Source organism: Dromiciops gliroides, chromosome 5, assembly GCF_019393635.1.
Source record: "Dromiciops gliroides isolate mDroGli1 chromosome 5, mDroGli1.pri, whole genome shotgun sequence".
Lineage (NCBI taxonomy): Eukaryota > Metazoa > Chordata > Mammalia > Microbiotheria > Microbiotheriidae > Dromiciops > Dromiciops gliroides.
In genome coordinates this window covers 270,892,893-270,914,339 of record NC_057865.1, presented here as the reverse complement: position 1 = coordinate 270,914,339, position 21,447 = coordinate 270,892,893, and the positions used below count along the sequence as shown (strand labels likewise).

Genomic DNA, 21,447 nt, shown 5'->3' with positions numbered 1-21,447 from the left:
GCTGCCTCAATCGTAAAATGAAGGTTTTGGACCAGAGGCAGCTAGGTGGTACAGCGGATGAGCCCTGGGTGTGGAGTCAGGAAGACCTGAGTTCAAATCCTGTCTCAGACACTTCCTAGCTGTGTGACCCCCAGCAAGTCACTTGATTGTTTTTCAGTTGCTTCATCAGTAAAATGAGGGTTTTGGATTTGATGGTCCCCAAGATTCCTTCCAGCTCCCAAACTATGACAATGCCATTATAAAATTAATGAGTTATTAAAGAAGAAAATGACCAGCAAGGGAGACATCTACGGCACCCAGAGCATAAATCAGAGGGTCTGGGGTCAAAATCGGGTCTTGTATCTTACCAGCACTTTGTGATCTTTAGTAAATCTTTCACTTTTACTCCCTGGGTCTCAGTTTCTTCATTTGTAAAAAGAGGAGATTGGACTGCATGGCTTAGGAGATCCCTTCTGAGAGTACAACTATGACATTATAAAACTGATAGGATGTTAAAATCCCCAAATTAATGGCTAACTACAAGAGAGCCATGTGACAACAGATGGTTCTCCTCATTCCTTCTCAACACACGTCTTTGTCCTTTAGGAATGACGGGATGATGATTCGGGTTAAAGCAATCAAACAATGTTCTATCGTTAAGGGAACATGACCTTTGCTGCCAGTGACCTTGGGCTTCCCACCACAGATGTGGTTACCAAGATGTTCCTCGGATAGGGATCTCTTCGCCATTTAATTTAATAACTCCAGTGCATCAAGACACATTCAGAATTGAAATGCTGGCATAATCAGTCAGAGATAGCCTGACTCCCTGAAAAACACATATTGTTTCCACAGAGCTGATCACCTTTCTGTGCAAACACAGGTGGCTAACTTCCCAATTTCAGTTACATCAAGAAACTGGGGTGGGGGGGTGGAGGGAGAATGTAATAATAAGGTATTTAATCTGAATAAAAGCTATGAAAATGACACTGCTATGAAGAGATAAGCACAGTGTGCAGCTAATTTTAGAAAATGGCAAAAACAGGAATAAGGCCAGTGAGAAACAGTTGACTTCACCAAGAACACAGATACCAAATTCACTGATTCAGAATGGAATGATAATAGTGTGTGTGTGTGTGTGTGTGTGTGTGTGTAGCAAATGGATTATGACAGAAAACTCAGTGAATGAAGCCGGCATGGAAAATGATATGTACATGTCTCTAAGGAGCTAAAACCTAAATTCCACAGGCCTAGTGGACAATGGGCTGGTCCAAAAGCCAGGAAGACCTGGGTTCAAATCCAGGCCCTGACACTTACTGCCTCAGCAACCCCTGGGAAACAGTTCTCAAGGACTCTCAGAGGCAGATAAGGTGCCAACTTGTACTGGGAAAGGGAGTTTCCTCAGCTAGGGATTCCCTGTATGGAGAAGATGACACAGGTCCTGTCCTTACTGTTACTACAGGAACTGTTTCAGTATTCTATTTCAAACAAATCACAACTATAGCATGTTTTGTTATAAAAATTTTCCAAAAACTTCTGGGTAACGAGAGGGATGGAGAGAAGGAGGGGAGAGAGGGATGAAAGAAAGGAGGCAGAAGCAAGGGGGGGAGAGGGGAAGGGGAAGAGGGAAGGGTAGGGAGGGGGAGAGAGGGAGCAAGGAAAGGAGGCAGCAAAAGAGAGGGGCAGAGGGCGGGAAGAAGAGAGAGAAGAGAGGGAAGAAGGGAAGAAGAGGAGAGGGAGGGGAAAGGGAGGGAGAGGTAAGAAGAGAGATAGAGAGTAGAGGAAGGGAGTGAAGAGAAGAGAAAAGGGGAGGAGAAAGAGGAGAGGGAGGGAGAAGGAGAGGTAAAGGACAGAAGAGATAAAGGGAAGGAAGTAGAAGAGGAGGAGAAGGGGACTGGAGAGAAAAGAAATGAGGGATGAATAGAAGAAAAAGAGAGGGAAGGCAAAGAAGGATGGGGGAAGAGAGGAGGGATGGGAAGAGGGACAGAAGAGGAGGGAGGGTGGGAGAAAGGGAAGATGGAACACACAGAGAGTATATTTATATGTGCATTTATGCATAGTGATGTAGGTTTTTTTTTGTCATGAAGCAATATGGGGTAATGGATAAAGAGCTGGCCTCAAAGGCCAAGTGGAACAATGTAAAGGTCAGAGCATCTAGAATCAGAGGTCCTGAGTTCAAATCCCATCTCGGCACTATTCTACTTGTATGAACTTGAATATGTCTCTTAACCCCCTGGGCTTCTGTTTCCTCAGCTATAAAATGAGGGGGGTTGATTAGATGTCTTTTAAGATCCCTTCAGATCTTGTTCAGAAGGCTGTTGCCTCTCTGCACCTGGGCTCTTTTTTTTTTTTTTTTGGCAGGGCAATGAGGGTCAAGTGACTTGCCCAAGGTCACACAGCTAGTAAGTGTCAAGTATTTGAGGCTGGATTTGAACTCAGGTCCTCCTAAATCCAGGGCTGGCGCTCCATCCACTGCGCCCCCTAGCTGCCCCTCACCTGGACTCTTACACTAGACTTCTGGAGGGTGTTCCTTTCTCAAGTCTCTCCCTGCTCCAGACCATTCTCCACTCAGCTGCTAAAGTGATCTTCCTAAAGCACAGGTCTCATTACATCAACCCCCGCCTCCCACCCCCTTTCAACAAACTCCAGTAACTATCATATCTAGGACCAAATATAAAATCCTGTTTGGCTTTGAAAGACCTTCATGATCTGCCCCCTCTGACTCTTACAGTCTTTTGCCTCCTCTCTTCCCTCTATGACCTGTCAAGACATCACCTTCCTGATGTCATTGGTCCTCATGGAGAATGAAGGACAAACAACAAAAGTGACACCAGCCTCCTGGGTGTTCCTCCCATGGGATACTCTCTCTCTCTCTCAATTCTGGGCATTTTCATTGGTTGTCTCTGTTCCTGGAATTCCCAACTCCTCTGGCTTCTTTGAAGTCTCAGACAAAATCCCACTTTTTGAAAGAAGACTTTCTCTATCCCCCTTAATCCTACTACCTTCCCTTCTGAGCCTACCTCCTGTTAATCCTTTCTATATCTTACTGGTACATAATCGTTTACATGTTGTGTCCCCCTATAAACGTTGAACTCCTTGACAGTCTGAGCTGGAGTTTTTTCCCCCCTTATATACAGTCTGTGAGGGCTTTTCCTTTGACACTACAGAGCAAATTCTCTTACAACGAATTCCAAACGGAATACTGGAATCATTTCATGGCACTGGGATTGTTACATTGAATATCCTCCCCCCCCCCAAAAAAATAATCAGTATTAGAGCTGGGACTTGGAAATCATTTGGCTTTTCGGAGTTTTTAAATTTTACTCTAATTGGAGAAGGAAATGGCAAACCACTCTAGTATCTTTGCAAAGAAAACCTCATACTGGGTCTTGCAGAAGGAGACACAATTGGGCAACAAACAATTGACTCACACATCTTGGTCACAAGTGCTGGTTCCTTTCAGTATCATGGAGATGTTAGACGCTTGGGTAAAGTTGGCTCCGATGACTATCATGTCACTTTTCCCCAGGGTCGATACTTTCTGTGGCATTATGGAGTGGATGGAGAAGACCTGCAGGGAATCCAAGACCAACAAATTCAAGATTAATGATCCAAAGTCATATAACTGGGCAGCTAGGTGGCGCAGTGGATAAAGCACCAGCCCTGGATTCAGGAGGACCTGAGTTCAAATCCGGCCTCAGACACTTGACACTTACTAGCTGTATGATCCTGGGCAAGTCACTTAACCCTCATTGCCCCGGAAAATAAATAACTAAATAACTGAATAACTGAATAAATAGGTAAATAATTGAACGAATGAATTCAGGAGGAAAGGAGTTTAAGATTCATCTGTCTCTCAATTCACAAAAGCATTAAGTCAAACCAATTACTTTGAGTTGAAGACTTTGACGTTACAATCATCTCAGAAATGCTTTCTACCTCATCGCCTTTGGAGATTCACAAAATAAACATGGCAACGGATGGAAGCCAAAGGAAGCCAGCTGCTATAGGCTTCACAACATACAGAATTATCATAATTCTAAGTGATCATGCCTTATGCTTGCGCATCACTGGAGAGTTTCCAACATGCTTGTACATATGCCAGCATGTTGTGATGGGGAAAGAACCTTCATTCTAGAGTTAAAGAGACCCGGCTTCCAGTCGGACCTTAGATACATACTACACACATCACCTTGGGCAAATCCATCAGTTAGTCATTCAACAAGCATTTATGAAGTGCTGTGCTAAGTGCTGGAGACACAAATACAAGCAAAAAGTCAAATAGTCCCTGCTTTCAAGGAGCTTACATTCTAATGTGGGCAGCCCTCCTTCGAAACATCCAAGGAGAGCTGAAAAGGGGGAGAACAAGGGATTCTTACAGGAGGGTGGCTAAGACCAGAAAAAAGGCATGGTTGGTCAAAGGCCTTTCATCAAAATGGAGGTTCTGGGAGGAATTCACCTCAATTCCCCAGGGCCTGATTTCTCATTTACAAAAGGAGGGGGTTGAACTTGATGACTTCTAAGGTCCTTCCAACTCATTATTCTCATTTGAGAATAAGATTTGAGAATTCCTTCAACTAATTAGTCTATTAAGAGAAACATGATTGTCACCAATTTACAAATGAGGAAAGCAAGGCCCAGGAAGCACTAGTGACTCATCCATCCATCCATCCATCCATCCATCCATCCATCCATCCATCCATCCATCCATCCATCCATCCATCCATCCACTCACTCTCTTTCTTTCACTTTCTCTCTGCAAATGGGGTTAAGTGACTTGCCCAGGGTCACAGAACTAGTAAGTATCTGAAGCCTCATTTGAACTCAGGTCCTCCTGACTCCAGGGTCTGTCTGGGTTCTATCCACAGAGACACCCAGCTGCCCTACCAGCAACTCATTCTCAACCATAGAAGTTTCCTCAGATCCTGTGGCCTTATCAGCCTGAAGCATACCTTAGTTCCGAATGCAGACCCCCTTCTTCCACTAGTGAATTCATTCTAGAACCACCACTTGGAGGAAAAACCCAGGCCAGCCTTGTTCATTACTGAAAGTGACATGTTTCTTCTTCTGCAGACTTAGGTTCAGGTACCATGCTCCTTACCCCTCCCCCCATTTAGGTGTGGTCTTCTACCCTTGGCAGGTAAGTTCCTTGAGGACATAACAATGTCTTTGTTTTTACTTGTATTTTATTCCCAGGGCTTAACATGGTGCCTGGCATATTATAAGCACTTAGGACAGTTATCCCTTCCACATCGGGATTTTGCCCATCAACATTTCACCACATTGCAGGTTGGCATAGGAATTAAATGGGAATTTGGGGGGAGTTTTGTGGGAGCCGCAGACAACCCAGAAAAAAGTTTTAAAACTCAGAAATGCACAAAAGATATGCATCTTATTGTATGATATAATCTATGACCAAATACTTAACCCAAATTTTGCAGTAAGGTATTGTAAATATCCCATTAATGAAAAAAGAAAAAAAATTCAGACTTCTTCTCTGGAACAAAAAATTTTATGTGTATTTCCTAGATTGGAGGAGAGGGTGCCACCCCTCTAACTCCCACAATATGGAAGGGATAACTGTAAATACTTGCTCACTTGACTCATCCCAGGGTTAGTAAATGACAGAACTGAGATGCCAACTTAGTTCTGCAGACAGCTAGACCATTGGTTCTACTATATTACGGTGCCTCCAAATAAAAAAAAGAGAATTACAGAAAAATTTAATTCCTCAAAGAGCAGTGACTTTATAAGAAAGAAGAGCAGTGAGCCACAAAATCAGTTAACGGAAGAGGTGTAAGTCAAGGTCTAGCCACCTAATATCAAGCTGATGAGTATCTACATTGAACCAGGTCAGACAATCATTCTGTCTCATCTTGAGGGTATCTGGGGACGGACACATCAAAGGCTCTCTCGGTTCTGATGCCCAAACTAGCTTTTTTTTTTTTTAAAGATGCAAAAGAGGGGCAGCTAGGTGGTGCTGTGGATAGAGCACCAGCCCTGGAGTCAGGAGTACCTGAGTTCAAATCTGGCCTCAGACACTTAATACTTACTAGCTGTGTGACCCTGGGCAAGTCACTTAACCCCAATTGCCTCACTAAAAAAAAAAAAAAAAAGAAAGAAAAAGAAAAAAAAGAAAAATGTTATTAAATGTGTCAAATAAAATATATAAAATTACAAAGTAAAGTAATTATATATTTAAAAAAGATGCAAAAGATCATAAGGACCTCATAGGCCAACTAGTACAACCCTCTCATTTTACAGATGAGGAAACTGGGAGCCCCAGAGATTTAATATCTTGCTCAAATTCAACACAGTTGATAAGTGATAGAAACATGCCTGGAACTCAGATCTTCTGTCTCCAAAGCCAGCTCTTCCCCCTATACCACTATTAGTCTGCCAGTCAATACATTTTTTCCCCTTATGTCTGACTTATAAAAATCCCAACATAGAATAGGCTGTGTTGGAAGGTCACAGGATTGTAATTTAGAGCTGGAAGACTCATTACAGGTGATCTAGTCTCACCTCCTCAGTTTACTCAGAGATCTGTCCAGTTGCTGTTGCTCCTTCTAGAAGAGGATCAATGATACCACAAGGATGATGTCTTGACTGGATGGTGAGTTAGATATGAACAAGGCAGAACTGTATTAATCAGCCTCACTCTCTCCTCCAGAGTCTTCCAAGTCCAGTAGCAAGACAAAGGTCAAGATGACTGGCAATGGCTTGGAATACAGTGGGTAACCTTGGCCTTCATTTAGTAATAATGATGCAGCAAGGTGGTGCAGTGGATAGAATGCCAGGCCTGGAGTCAGAATGTTAATGTTGTTCAATCATTTAAGTCATATCTCACTTTTCGTGACCCTATTTGGGTTTTCTTGGCAAAGATGCTGAAGTGGTTTGCCATTTCTTTCTCCAGTAGAAAAGAGAGGTTGAGTGACTTGCCCAAGTCACATAGCTAGGAAGTTTCTGAGGCTGGTTTTAAACTCAGGTCTTCCTGACTCCAAGCCTACCTACCTGTCCCATTGTTACTCAATCAAGAAGACCCAAGTTCAAATTCAGTCTCTGACACTTACTAGCTGTGTGATTCTGGGCAAATCACTTAGCCCTGCTTGCCTCAGTTTCCTCATTTGTAAAATGAACTGAAGAAGGGAATGGAAAACGACTCTAGTATCTTTGCCAAGAAAACCTCAAATGGAACAACTGAACAACCACAATGCTTAGTAATAAATAGCAAAGTTGAGGATTGAATTCCGGTCCACTGACTCTCTAAGGACTCTTCCCCGCCCCCCTTAACAGTATTTTGTTTTCCCCCAATTACACGTAAAGATAATTTTCAACATTCATTTTTGTAAGATTGAGTTCCAAATTCTTGTCCCCCTTTTTGCCCTCCCCAAGATAGCATGTTTTAATAGATTATACATGTACAATCATGTTAAACATATTTCCACATTAGTCAAATTGTGAGAAGAATCAGAACAAAAGGGAAAAACCACGAGAAAGAAAAAACAACAAAAAAAAATCAAACTAGTCTGTTTCGATCTGTATTCAGACTCTATCGTTCTTTCTCTGGATGTGGAGAGCATTGTCCATCATGGACTTTAAGGGCCCTTAACAATGCATCAATCAGTTGGTGGGTTTCCCTTCATTGGGGTCTTCAATCACAAGTTATCTTATAATTTGTAGAGGAAATTCTTTCTCCCAAGTACTGCTCGCACCTGATGACCTGTAAGATCCCTTCCAACTCTGAGATTTTATGACATCTGCCAGGTTTCCATTCAAACTCATTTTCTCAGGCTGAGCACATAGATAACAACTGATCAGCCCTCCCAGCAAAAGGTTCTTTGTCTACCTGAAGAAAATAATCACACTATCCTTCCACCTTTTCTTCTTTAGGTTATCAATAATTCCTTTAACCTTCCTCTATAACAACCCTTTTTCCCATTCTTCTATTACTTTTGTTGTTCTTGTGATCCTGAGATTAGAGCCAGAGAGATCATCTTTATAGATGGGGAAACTGAGGCCCAGAGGTTTTATAACTTGCCTGAGCTTTTGTTGTTCAGTCATGTCCCACTCTTTGTGACCTTGTTTGGGGTTTTCTTGACAAAAATACCAGTGTGGTTTGCCATTTCCTTCTCTAGCTCATTTTACAGATAAGGAAACTGAAGCAAACAGAGATGAAGTGACTTGCGCAGGGTCACACACCTAGTAAGTGTCTGAGGGCAGTATGTGAACTCAGGAAAATGAGTCTTCCTGTCTCCAGGTCCAGCACTCTAGCCATTGCACCACCTAGCTGCCTTTACCTAAGGTTACACAGATAGTAACAGCTGGAATATTCAGCCAAATTTTCCAACTTCCAATTCAGTTTCCCCTATACTAGACCCTTTCCAGTTTCTTAATATCCTTCACACACACACACACACACACACACACACACACACACACACACACACTACACATGCATACATATAAACACACATACACGTATATATACACACTGGACACAATACTCTAACAAAGAACTCACTAATACTGAGTATAGCAGAAGGTTTATTTTTTATCTCTTTTATGTCAACATCAAGTCAACGAAACTGTTCATTAAAGCTTTGGCTGTGTCTCTATTACTCTAGTGCTGTGAGGGATACAAATCATCATTGTCTTCCAAGCTTCACAGGATCATAGATTTGAAATGAGAATGAACCTCAGAACTTATAAAGTCCAACATTCTCAATTTTGCAGGTGAAGAAACTGAGCCACAAGAGCTCAAATGATTTGCCTCAAGCCACAAAAGCAGTATGTAATTTGAACATAGGTCTTCTGTAATTCAAAATCCATTGGTCTCTCAGTTGCACCAGGCACCCCATCATCTTGGGAAAACAAAACACCCGGTATCGTGTTGATTTCTTCCAAGGTAATACTGTATTTCCTGACTCATAATTAGGTTGGGGTCTACTATGATCTCCAAGTCTTAGTCTTTTGGTTCTAGCCAGTCCTTTCCCATTCTGTATTTATTTGATTACCGATTTGGACCCTAGTTAAAACCTAAGTAAAGACACAGCTTGTCCTCCCCTGAAATGCTCAGCTTCAATGCATAATCACTTAAGGATGAGTTATTCTAGCATCAAGTGCTTGCTGAAGATGCTTTTAGAATATGTCTGTCTACTTTGTCTGTCTTCTTGGCTATTATATTTTCCTGAGAAGAGGCTGCCTCGTTGCTTCACAAGGCTATTTTTTAAAGGACATTATTGTTTAGAGTTTTCCCGAGCCTTTGAGAGGGAAGTGAATCCAGGCCTACCTATCTCATACAAGCAGATGCTTTCCCCCCTATCTTTTGAAAAGGTCTTAGATTAGCTTCCTCCTGGTTTGCCCCTAAGACCTTTTCTAATCATAATAACTGTGGTAAAGACCTACCAAATGTCAAAAATACACAAGAAATGGGGAAAAAAACAAGATAGGTCAGATCTAATTTCTAACAATTGTTAGAAATGCGACCGGCTTACACTTTAGATAAAGAAAAGAAAGAAAGAAAGAAAGAAAACCTCTCCACAAACAGGAAGATGAAGAAACCAGACAAACCAATTTTTTTTCTTTTAAAAAGGACCCTGACACCCAACAGCCCAGTTTTAAAAGCAGCAGTTGATTTTTTTTCCCGTTATACCCTCAAAATTCAAAACCCAACCGGAGGAAAATGTAGTGAGGGATAAAAGCCTCCCATGTAAAAGAGATTGAACAGAATTGAAGAAAAGTGATCACGCTAGCTACAGAGACAACCTCTCTTTCGATGTGTCAGGGAGGTTCTCCCTCATCTTGTTGCTCAGGAATTTCCATATATCAAAATGCTCCTTTGTGTGACAGTTACAGCTACTCACTAGCCAGAAGCTAACCGTAAAGTCAACCGTTTCCTTGGCAATTTTATCTTAATGGTGCAAGAAAATTATTTTTAAATAGTGGTGCCAGGGAAAGTGTCTTTCACAAGCCACAGTGGACTATGGGAACTTAAGCCACACAGTTACACCACTTAAAAAAGAAGGTGCCTTTAAAAAGTGGGTTAATTAGATGAGTTATCGAATCATGAATAAATGAGCTGGTTTTTCCCCTTCAAGAAAACGAAACATAAAAAGTACAAGAAAACAGCAACACCACCAACAAATAGCATTTTTGAACCGAGTCTATTTCTAGCAAGAACAGTACCCTTTGTTAAGTCTGACATTAATACAATGCAAAACAACAACACTACTAAAGAAACTTGTTGCTAACATCTCACGGAACAATGCGAACGTGAGCAATCAGCATCTCTGGTTTATTAAGACCAAACTAGGCCAAGTTAATCTGATTTAAGAGAAAAATAAACCTGAACTAAAAAAAAATCACTTTGAAAGCTTGGACATCAGTCAACATTTAATAGAATGTCTCACAGATTGTTACTTGTGAAATTAGCTCAAACTGGGTTAGATAAAAAGTCACATGGATTTGAAACCGGCTGGAAATCTCAAACCAGAGGACATTATGAGGATTAAAAGTGGCACAACTAATTAAATGGAAGTGTCCTGAGGGGACCTAAGGGTTTGGCATGAGGTTTTAGAATTATTTAACATCTTTGCTAATAACCAGGAAATGGAGTGAAGTAACATGTTCATGAAATTTACAAATGAAGGGGCATGTGGCAATGGCCAATAGAGATGGTGAATCAATGGTGAAAGAAACTAAAAAGGCAGAATGAACCAATCCAAAGGTGAGGCATTCAAAAATTGGGAGTGGCCAAATGGTGAAAATAGACAATTAATGATCAAATGAGAAATAATCACAAGAGAGTAGATTTAGACCTAGAAGGACCCAAAGAAATCGCTGGGAGTTGAGGGGGGTGTCCAATCCCCTCCTTTTACAGATGAGGAAACTGATACATGGGCAGAGGTTAAACGATCTATTCATCCAGAGTCACATAGCTAACAACAACATATGGTTGTTGAGACAATTAAATGAGATAATGTATATAAAGTCCTTCGCAAATCTTAAAGCACCATGAAAACAAGTCTAGTGCTTCAGCTGAACTAACTCACATTTCATCTTGCTGTGCTAGCCTTCAAGCAGGATATAAATGTGAGCTACTGTTCTTTCTTTCTTTCTTTTTTTTTTTGATAGAATTCGGGTAAGAAATGTTGTTAATGTTCAGTCATTTCAGTTGTGTCCAACTCTTTGTGGCTCCATTTGGGTTTTGTTTTGTTTTGTTTGACAAAGATACTGGACTGGTTTGCCATTTCCTTGTCCAGCTCATTTTACAGATGAGAAAACTGAGGCCAACAGGATGAAGCGAATTGCCCAGGGTCACACAGTTAGTAAACGTCTGAGGCCAGATTTGAACTCAAATACATGAGTCTTCTTGTATATAGGCTCCATCCACTGTGCCACTCAGCTGCCCTCAGGTAGAAATAGTCCTAGATCAAGTCACTGTCTTATCATTCATTTATATTTAATGTTCTATGGCCTATAGCACAGGCAGATTAAAAAAATTGCTTTTTGTACTTGAATAAAAACATCAGGCTTTAAGCTCACCCTTCATGGGCTCACTAAAAGATATTGTGGAGGTAGAATCTTCAAGAAAGGTGAGGGGAGCAAAGTGAAAAATAACCAGCCCAAGGTGGTGAGCCCAGGAAAAAGAGTGGTTGGTGGGATCGCACAGACAGAAGTACTAAAGTCAGAAGGAGGAAAAAGGCATAGAATCATACATGTAAACCTGAAGGGACCCGGGAGATCATCTACTTCAACCCTCTTGTCTGACAGATAAAGAAGCTGAGGCCCAAGCTTGGCAAAGTAACTTGCCCAGAATCTCACACACATTAAATGTCAGAGATGGGACGTGGACCCTGTTTTTCATGCTTCCAGGTCTGTCAGGCCACAGTTAAGTTTGGCTGTAGTCATGTTGACTTGGAAATGTCAACAGGATACAAAGATGGCTTCAGATATGGGTCTGGAACTGTTTTAAAGCCAGAGATATACAGGCTCACCACAAAGATGTAAAAGCATCTTATGGGGAAAGAGTATAGAAGATAACCAAAGGAGGACCTTAGAGCAACAGCCCCGTTAAGAGGGAAAAAAGAGGCTGGGATCTTCCCTGCACATAACTACAAGGAGGAGAAGCCAACGTGTGGTCCCTGCTAAAGGAAAGGGAAGAGAGTCGAGAGTGACAAAGTCTGACAAGAGTTGTTGTTTGTCCTTTGTTCTCCAAGAGGACCATGACATCGTGGTGATGTCATGATTGCAGTAAACTGGATTTGAGTGAGGGATGGCTGTGCAAGGTCACCAACCTCACTCTCTCCTTCAGAGACATCTATATCCAGTGGCAAGATATACATCAGGATGACCGGAGATGGCCCTGGATGTTTGAGGCAATCGGGGTTAAGTGACTTTCCCAGAGTCACACAGCTAGTAAGTGTCAAGTGTCTGAAGCCAAATTTGAACTCAGGTCCTCCTGAATCTAGGGCCGGTGCTTTATCCACTGGGCCACCTAGCTGCCCACCCTGACAAGAGTAGCATGAGGGGCAGCTAGATAGCACAGTGGATAAAGCACCGGCTCTGGATTCAGGAGGACCTGAGTTCAAATCCGGCCTCGGACACTTGACACTTACTAGCTGTGTGACCCTGGGCAAGTCACTTAACTCCCATTGCCCCCCCCCCCAAAAAGAGTAGCAGGGATGTCAAAGAGAGTGAAGATGGGGAGGGAAAAAAGACCATGGATTTTACAATTAGTGGGTGATTAGTGACCTAAGGAGTCAGAACAGAGTTGGGTTACAAAGGGGTCAAAGACATAATGGATAGTGAAGTGGATACATCCAATACAAAAACTTTTAGGGGCAGCGAGGTGGCGCAGTGAATAAAGCACTGGCCCTGGATTCAGGAGACCCTGAGTTCAAATCCAGCCTCAGACACTTGACACTTACTTAAGCTGTGTGACCCTGGGCAAATCACTTAACCCTCATTGCCCCGCAAAATAAACAAATAAATGAATGAATGAATGAATAGATAAATGAATGAATGAATGAATGAATAGATGAAAAAACCCCAAAACTTTTAAAATAACATCAGAGGTCTGTCCTTTCATAACAGAGGTGTGGGGGGCTCCTAGCTCACAATATACAGGATACACTATCAGATTCAGTCACTGGATCAGATTTTTGGCTTATGTTTCCCCCTCCGTCACAAGGGTTCAGTCTAAAGGGGGGAAATTACTGTGATACAAATATACCACGGTTTTAAGTAAGTATTAAAAGTGTGATTCTGAGTATCACACAGCCTTATCACAGATCTCTGCAACTTACTGGTGAGAACAGGAAATGGAAAGCACTGATCAGTTTTCTGGGGGTAAAGTCATCAGACCACGGGAACCAGAAGATAAAGAAAGGTCGTGATGGTTAGCACCAGAGACCACCAGACTAGGCAGGGAGCGCTTGTGATTCTTAATATCAATCATTCGTTAAGCTGGACACGGTCAGTAGGGATTTATCTATCTATCTATCTATCTATCTATATATATATCTATATATGTATATATAGAAATAGTTCCTGTCCTCAGGAAGCTTATAGTTTATCAGGCAAAACAACATGTGCACAGAGAAATAAGTAAGCAATCAATTATCAAGAATTTATCAGATGCTCCTGCATTGTCTATGGAGGTCACTGTGCTAAACCCCAGGGATTAAGAAAACAAAAAGAAACCAGTTCTTGTATTCAAGGAGTTTACAGTCCCTCAAGGGAATCAATCAATCAGTCAATCTATCTATCTATCCATCTTTCTATCTCTGTATCTATAGTGCATTTAGTATGGCTGGCTATGTCTAGCACTAGACACACACATTTATATAAAATACAGGGCATGGACCAAGTGCCCACCAGCCATACTAAATGCATTTGAACAAAAAGAGTCATCTTTCCTAGGTGAAAATAATGCTGTTGATTCATCAACAAGAGATCACACATGTTAAAGCTTTTCCCCTCCAGGAACAGCGATGGGCTGGCCTATAAACATTGCTATCTTGCCCTTCCTAGTGACAGATCTGGTGCTTTTTGGAGTGGGTTCACAGCGGATGAGGGTGCAGTCTGTGGTCATGGTATACTGTGTGAAGTTAACCAGCCTAGAGAGGAATTGAACCAGTACTGTGGCCTTTAATATCACACACCGAAGTGAAAACTAATTTATCACCTAAAAACATTCAGACACAAATCCCAATTCTAGAGCCTTCTGCCAGATGCTTCCTACATGTATGACTTTCAGCAAGCCACTCCAACCACCCTGAAACTCTGGTATAATGAGGGAGTTGGTCCTCATGGCCACTAAGGTCTGTTCCAGATCTAAATGTATGATTTTATCATCTATGACCTGCATTTAAGGTAGCTGAGACAGACTAGCGCTTTAAAATCTGAAAAGTACAATACTTACACACACCCTTATATTTATATAAGATCTATAAAAGCATGTGTCTATATAAATATATATCTATTTAAATTATTACTAAAATATATTTCCATATAAATATATTTGTCCAATTATAAATATATCCTTGTCAGGGGCAGCTAAGTGGTGCAGTGGATAGAGCACCGGTCCTGGAGTCGGGAGGACCTGAGTTCAAATCCGGCCTCAGACACTTAACACTTACTGGCTGTGTGACCCTGGGCAAGTCACTTAACCCCAATTGCCCCCCCCCCCCCACACACACAAATATATATATATATATATCCTTGTCTCCTTAAGGGAAATGTTTTGAGAGGCAACACAGCCCAGTGAGTAGAGAGAAACTGTTGTGCATGAATAAAGAGAGGGCCGCTCTTGGAAGACTAGAGCTTGGAGCGCCACCTGAGAGTGTCTTACCTCCATGACCATGAGCAAGCCACTCAACACTCAAAGTACCACAGGCCACAAGACCAATGAGAGTTTGGGCATTTTCACACTAAGACACCAATGAAACTCCATGCCTGGATTTCCCTTCCTCCCTCCCTCCCTTCCTCCTCCAAAGTCCCCTGTTCTACTGAATGTCCTGATGCTGACATTCAGGGACCTTAAGAATCTGGTTCTAGCTTCTCTAACTATTCACTCTGTCCATTGATTGACTGAACTGCCCCAGGAAAACTATACTACTCTATATTCCCAAAACACATCCTCCCCCTTTGTTTCTCATCCTAGTCTTTGTATTGCTGTGCCCCTAAAACACCCTCCCCTTCCATGCCCCGCCCCACCTTGGTGATTTCATCTCCTGCTGAAATCCTTTCATCTTTTAAAGCCCAGGTCAAGGACCATATTTGTCCTTGAGATTTTTCTGATTTCCCCACCTTCTTCCAACTCACCGGTACAATCTCCTACAGCCCCCTCCCCCACCCCGAAATGATCTCTTCTTCCTACAGGAATTTTGCTGTCTCTTTTTATACTTGTTCCATCCTAATTTGCATTATCCAACTGATAGGAATTGCTTCCTTCTTGTCTTTGTATTTTCTGTCTTCGTTTCGGTGCCTGTCACATACCAAGCAATTAGAGAAATGCTTGTTGATTGAACTACATTTATTCCAACTTTTAGCTGCCAGCTTGACAGCAAGTTTCTTTAGGGCAGTGAATGTCTGTGACAAGCCCGGAGGGGAATGGTAACTCAGGAAGGAGGCACTTCCTTCATCAGTGTTTATGGGTTCACAGAGGTAGAGTTGACAGGAATCTCTGGGGCCATCTGGTCTGACCCCCTCACTTTTACAGTCAAGGAAACCGAGGCCCAGGGAAATCAAGTGATTTATCCAAGGGCACATAGGTAATAAGTGTCATTAACATACTGTGCAAGGGGGCAGCTAGGTGGTGCAGTGGATAGAGCACTGGCCCTGGATTCAGGAAGACCTGAGTTCAAATCTGGCCTTGACACTTACTAGCTGTGTGACCTTGGGCAAGTCATTTAACCCTCACCCCCACCCCAAACCAACACACCACAGTTTAAGGAGGACAAGGTTAAGCTGAGAATGTGCAGAAAGACAACCAGGATGGTGAAGAGCCCAGAGTCCGTGTGATATGAAGACTGGTTAAAGGAACTAGGGAAGAGTTGGGGGGCACTAGAGGTGTCTCAAGTATCTGAAATGCTATCCCATGGAGGAGGATGAGACTCGGTCGATTTGGCCCCAGAAAGCAAAACTGGAAACAATGGCTTCTAGGAGGACAAGTCATTCATTCAATAAGCATTTTATTAAGCACCTACTATGTGTCAGGAACCATGCCAAGAGCTGGGGATACAAAAAGAAGCAAGAGACAATCCTAGCCCTCAAGGAGCCCAAGCTATAATGAATGGGAAAGACGACTGGCAAACAAATTCGTTCAAAGTAAGCTGTCTACAGGATAAATAAGAAATGATGAAAGGGGGGAAAGGCACTGGAATTAAGAAGGATTTGGGAAGGTTTCTTATAAAAGACGGGATTTGAGTTGGGACTTGAAGGACGGCAGAGAAGGGAGAAGGGAGAGTTGAGGATAGAGAGCATTCCAAGGGGCAGCTAGGTGGCGCAGTGGATAGAGCACTGGCTCTGGAGTCAGGAGAACCTGAGTTCAAATCCGGTCTCAGACACTTAACACACTTACTAGTTGTGTGACCCTGAGCAAGTCACTTAACCCCAATTGCCTCACCAAAAAAAAGAAAGAAAGAAAGAAAGAATTAAAAAAGAGAGAGCATTCCAGGCCTAGGGGAAAGCCAGAAAGAACACCCAGAGCTAAAAGATGGAGGGTCTTGTTTGCAGAACAGCCAGGAGGCCAGGGTCACTGGATCGAAGAGGATGTGTTGGGGAATGAGGCGTAAGAAGACAAGAAAGGGAGGAGGGGCGAGGCTCTGAAGGGCTTCGAATGCCATCCAGAAAACTCAGGAAAAACTCAGGAACAGAGCTGGCCAAAAGTGGAATGGGTTGCCTCAACAGGAGGGAAGGCCCCTGCTCCTGAGAGATCTTCCAACAAAGACAAGACAGCTACAGATGTATGTGTTATAGCGGGGATCCCTACTGTGTGTGGGTTGGAGCAGAGGGGCAGGGCAGTCACTTCCAGTCCTTAAATTCTGTGATTCTGTGAAACCCCAGTCCTCTGACCCAAGCCAACATTTTTTCTACCTGCACCTACTCTGTGCCAGAAAAGAGGCAGCTAGGTGGCTCAATAGATAGAGTGCTGGGCCTGGACTTTACCTGAGTTCAACCCAGCCTTTGACACTTATTAGCTATTGGGACCCAACACAAGTCACTTAACCTCTGTTTGCCACATTGTAAAATGTTCACATCTGTAAAATGTGCTGCAGAAGGAAATGGCAGACCACTCCAGGTGGACCGATCCCATGGTCCACAGGATCACAAAGAGTCATACACAGCTGAACAACAACATTCCAGAAAAGACATTGAATGGGCCACTCTGGCTCCCCTGAAGAACGCCATCCATAACCGGCCCCCTTTAATTATTAGAGTAATAATAACATTAGTAATAATAATAGCACTAAGGTTTACAAAGCACTTTAGAAATATGATCTCATTTAATCCTCCAATGACCCTGGGAGGTAGGTGGTATTTTTATCCACGAGGCTGATGGAGGTCAAGTGACTTGCCCAAGGTCACGCAGCTATCAAGTGTGTGAATCCAGATCCGAATTCAGATCTTCCTGACCCTAGGTGCAACACTCTATTCACTGAACCATCCAGATGAACATTTTTTGATCAAAGCTTCTGACCCTTATCTTTAGTTTTCCACACAAAGCTAGGTCATCCCCAAAGAGGCAGCTCCAACCAGTCCCTGCTTTGCGTTTTGTATTTGGGGAGGCTTGGCACCAGATCCCATAACCCATGGCGGGGCTGTGGTTCAAGGCGATGGGCCATGAATCCAGACTGTAGGGAATCAAGGAAGCCGTGAGCTTTCGTTTGTTGTTGTTATTGTTGCTGTTGTTGTTTAGAAAGAGCAATCTCCAAGGCCCTTTTGTGGACAAGCTTCTGTCCCCCAAATGGCCCACAGCCTCTCAGAAGAGCCTGCTGAGGGAGCTAGGTAGATCAGGTTTCTCCCAAAAGGAGACAGAGCAGGTGTTCTGAATGTGTCTCCAGGAGCACTTAGGGATGAAATGGAGCTCTGCTTAGTGGTAATGTAATAAGGAGGAAGACTGGCCCGTCCATTTACTGACACAGGAAGAAGGGCGACTTCTGCAAGGCTTTACTGCGGAGTCAGGAATAGCAAAAGTAGAAAGCGGGGAGGGAACAGAGAAGAGCTTGAGGGTCATAGGAGACCCCATCCTAGACAGGAGTCAACAAAGACAAAGCCACTGAAGAGAAAGCATGATCCCTCGGGGGTCCAAAAAGACAAGCAGAATGGTGTGGGGAATGGGAAGAGAGATGGATTTGGGTTTGAATCCTGGCTCTCCTACTCGCTACCTTTGTGACCTTGGGCAGCTCAGTTTCCTCATTAATGAGGGGCTTAGATTACTTGGTGCCCTCCACAATCTTTCCAGCACCAGGCCTATATTTCTATAAAGAACCTAAAAATCTGAGAAATCAAAAGGGTGCTGGTATGTGTGTCTTAAAAAAATTTTTTTAATGCATTTGGTTCACATGATTCAATTACTTTTGTTTTGGGTTGTTTGTTTTATCTTACACCTATGATCACACTGGGTCAGGAGCACTCCAAGTAAGGCAGACTGGCACTGCTGGTAATCCATAGGCTTCAGGAGCTGCCTGGAGGCGCAGAGGTACAAACCTCATTGGCTAATAGATTTAGACAGAAGAAAAAGAGATCTCAGAAACCATCTAGTCCAACCCCCACCTTTTACAGACTGGGAAACAGAGGCCCAAAGTGATTTGGCCCAAGTCATACAACCAATAAGAGGTAGGATTTGAACCCAGGTCTTCAGACTCCAGAGTCCTTGTGTTTTCCACTATACCGAAATCCTCTTCCTCCTCCCCTCCTCCTTCTCCTTCTTCAAATAACCAGGAATGGACATTTTATTCATTTGTAATTCACCTTTAAATAGCTACAGAGGAGCTAACCAGGGTCACAAGTCCTTCCCACTTCAGATAAGGTCCCCAAATTCAAAACTAGGAAAAAGTTCTCTGCGAGCTCACTCCCTGATGAAGCTGAGTTACTGACAGTGATGAGAGTTTCTCAGGAATACACTGTGCTTGGTGAAGGGCTGGCCTTCTTAAATAGAAGGATGTACTGGTATTTGTGTGGTCTAAGGTCTTCTGAAGAATTATAGAGAACAAAGGAAGTCAATGAATTTCAAGGTCTTGAAAATTCTAACAGTTTTCTGGGAGGAGGGGGAGAGAGGGAGGGAGAGCATGACTGAGGGAAAGAGGGAAAAGGAGAGTGAGGAGAGAGGAAGGGAGAGAGGGAAAGCAGGAGGGAAGGGAGGAAGAGGGAGAGAGAAAGGGAGGGAGGGAGAAAAGATGAGAGAGAAGGAGGGAAGAAGCAAGGAAAGATAAGACAGACTGGGAGGAAGAGAGGGAGGGAAGAAATAAGAGAGAGAGGGAAGGAGGAAATGAGAGAGGGGGGAGAGGAAGAGAGGAGAGGGGGAGGAATGAAGAAGTCAGAAAGGAAGGGAAGAAAAAGGGGGTGAAAGAGAGACATATTTGGTGGCATATTTCTTATTTCTGTGATGTCTATTATTGATTCCACTGACTTATTTAAATAAAGTAAAAAGGTCAGCAAGGCTGGGTGAACATTTCATTTTAGACATATCATTCTCACCAATCCACAGAGGGCAAGATGAACTCTTCAAAACCACCTGCAGCTAGCTAACTAGAGATCCACCCGGCCAATCGTCCTCAGCACATTTCCTTCTTCAAGTTCCCCCAAAGACAACCCCAAGGTCAGCTTTACCCAGCTGACTACCAAAAGAACAATACCATTTTTCATAATTAAGGACTTCTAATTTCTTTCACGGAGTTTGGAGCCTTTGATATATTGAGCCAATTAAATTTTTTTCTAAACTAGTTAAAACCCCATAGCTTTTGGTAGAATGGGCAACTTGGAATAACCCCAGTGGTTCTGGTTTCTGGTATTTTTTTAAAAAGCCTGCCCAAGACCAACTTCTACATGGTTTTCCTTCGCCAATATGCTCTAACCTGTGAGTCCTGGTTGATCTTGGCATTCTTCTTGGCTGGGAATCCTCCTCTTGAAAGAGATGATTTTCTGGATGCTTGACAGACAATCTGGGAAAAAAAATCAAAGTGTTCTCTAAATGTCAAGAAAGACTAAAGACAGACTAGGGCTGAAATAAGTAAGATAGGGTAGGGCTATAGTGATCACGAACACACATATGGGATTAGCCCATACTAAGTGTTTAATAAATGTTTGTTGACTGACTGATATGAGTGAATATATGTATGTAGGCATATACACTTATCATCAGAAAAGAGTCCGGATAGGTGATTTCACTGATACGGAGAACCCCCCTCTACTAATACAGGTTGGCATCTTCTCTACAATTTAAGAGTCTTGCTTAGGATGTGGAGAAGGTAAAGTAACACTGTAACTCTCATTGTGTGGACTCGAACCCAGATCAACCTCTCTTAGAGGCTGGCTCTCTATGTTTACTGCCTCTCATGTATGTGTGTATATGTGCATATACACACACATATACAACATGTATGTATATGTGTGCGCATATACATATATATAACATGTATTATAGACATAGATCTATGTAGTCTCATATATTCTATGATATAAAATGTATATATCTATCTAAAACAGGTATATATACACACATGTATATACACATATACAACAATAATTTAAATTCCATTTTATCTTTATTGAGACCTGTTGTTTTTAATATCACCCTCATTTCTGAATATATCCCTTCCCCTTTCCTACCTAGCAAGCCCTCAATGGTAACAAAAATCAAAAAAGAAAGAGAAAAAAAACAACCAAAAAACTGAGTACATGCAGTATTTCACACCCATAGGCTCCCACCTTTACAAAGATGGAAGGGAAATGCATTTTCTCAACCCTTCTCCAAAGCTAAGCTCAGCTATTCTAACCACCACAGGGTTCAGGTTTTTATTCCTGTAGATCTTCTTTCAGTTTACATTTATGAACATATTTTTGGGGGAGTAGGGCAATGAGGGTTAAGTGACTTGCCTAGGGTCACACAGCTACAAACATATATTTTCTAAAGAATCCTTGCCAGTCCATCAATTACAACAAATAAGTCACCTGGTTTTTCCTGTAATCCGCAGGGTCACAGGCCGTGAAGGGAGGAATGCATTTTTTCTCATTTTCACACCAAACACAGGACACATCAACACAGACTTGGCACCTGGCAACACAGAGAATAGGATTAATGTCCAAACTTCATGACAGAGTTTCATTTCTCTGGGATATATAGCATGAACCTCCAAAAAATGTTCCTACTGGGCTTTAATGAATGCTATGGGGAGAAAAAACTTTGATGACAATCATACGATATCAAATTCAAGATTCGCCTATGTGACATTCCGAATG

General features: G+C 42.5%; 1 protein-coding gene across 2 annotated transcripts in view; it reads right to left on the bottom strand.

The window, feature by feature from the left end:
- The window catches only part of PLXNC1 (plexin C1), a 234,047-nt gene that overhangs the window by 118,548 nt on the left and 94,052 nt on the right, over positions 1 to 21,447 (bottom strand). For both annotated transcript variants that reach the window (XM_043968236.1, XM_043968235.1), the window contains exons 8-10: positions 21,160 to 21,262; positions 20,064 to 20,150; positions 3,411 to 3,550 (exon numbers count right to left, since the gene is read on the bottom strand). In XM_043968236.1, coding sequence (XP_043824171.1) covers positions 3,411 to 3,550; positions 20,064 to 20,150; positions 21,160 to 21,262 — 330 coding nt within the window. The remainder of the gene's footprint in view (positions 1 to 3,410; positions 3,551 to 20,063; positions 20,151 to 21,159; positions 21,263 to 21,447) is intronic.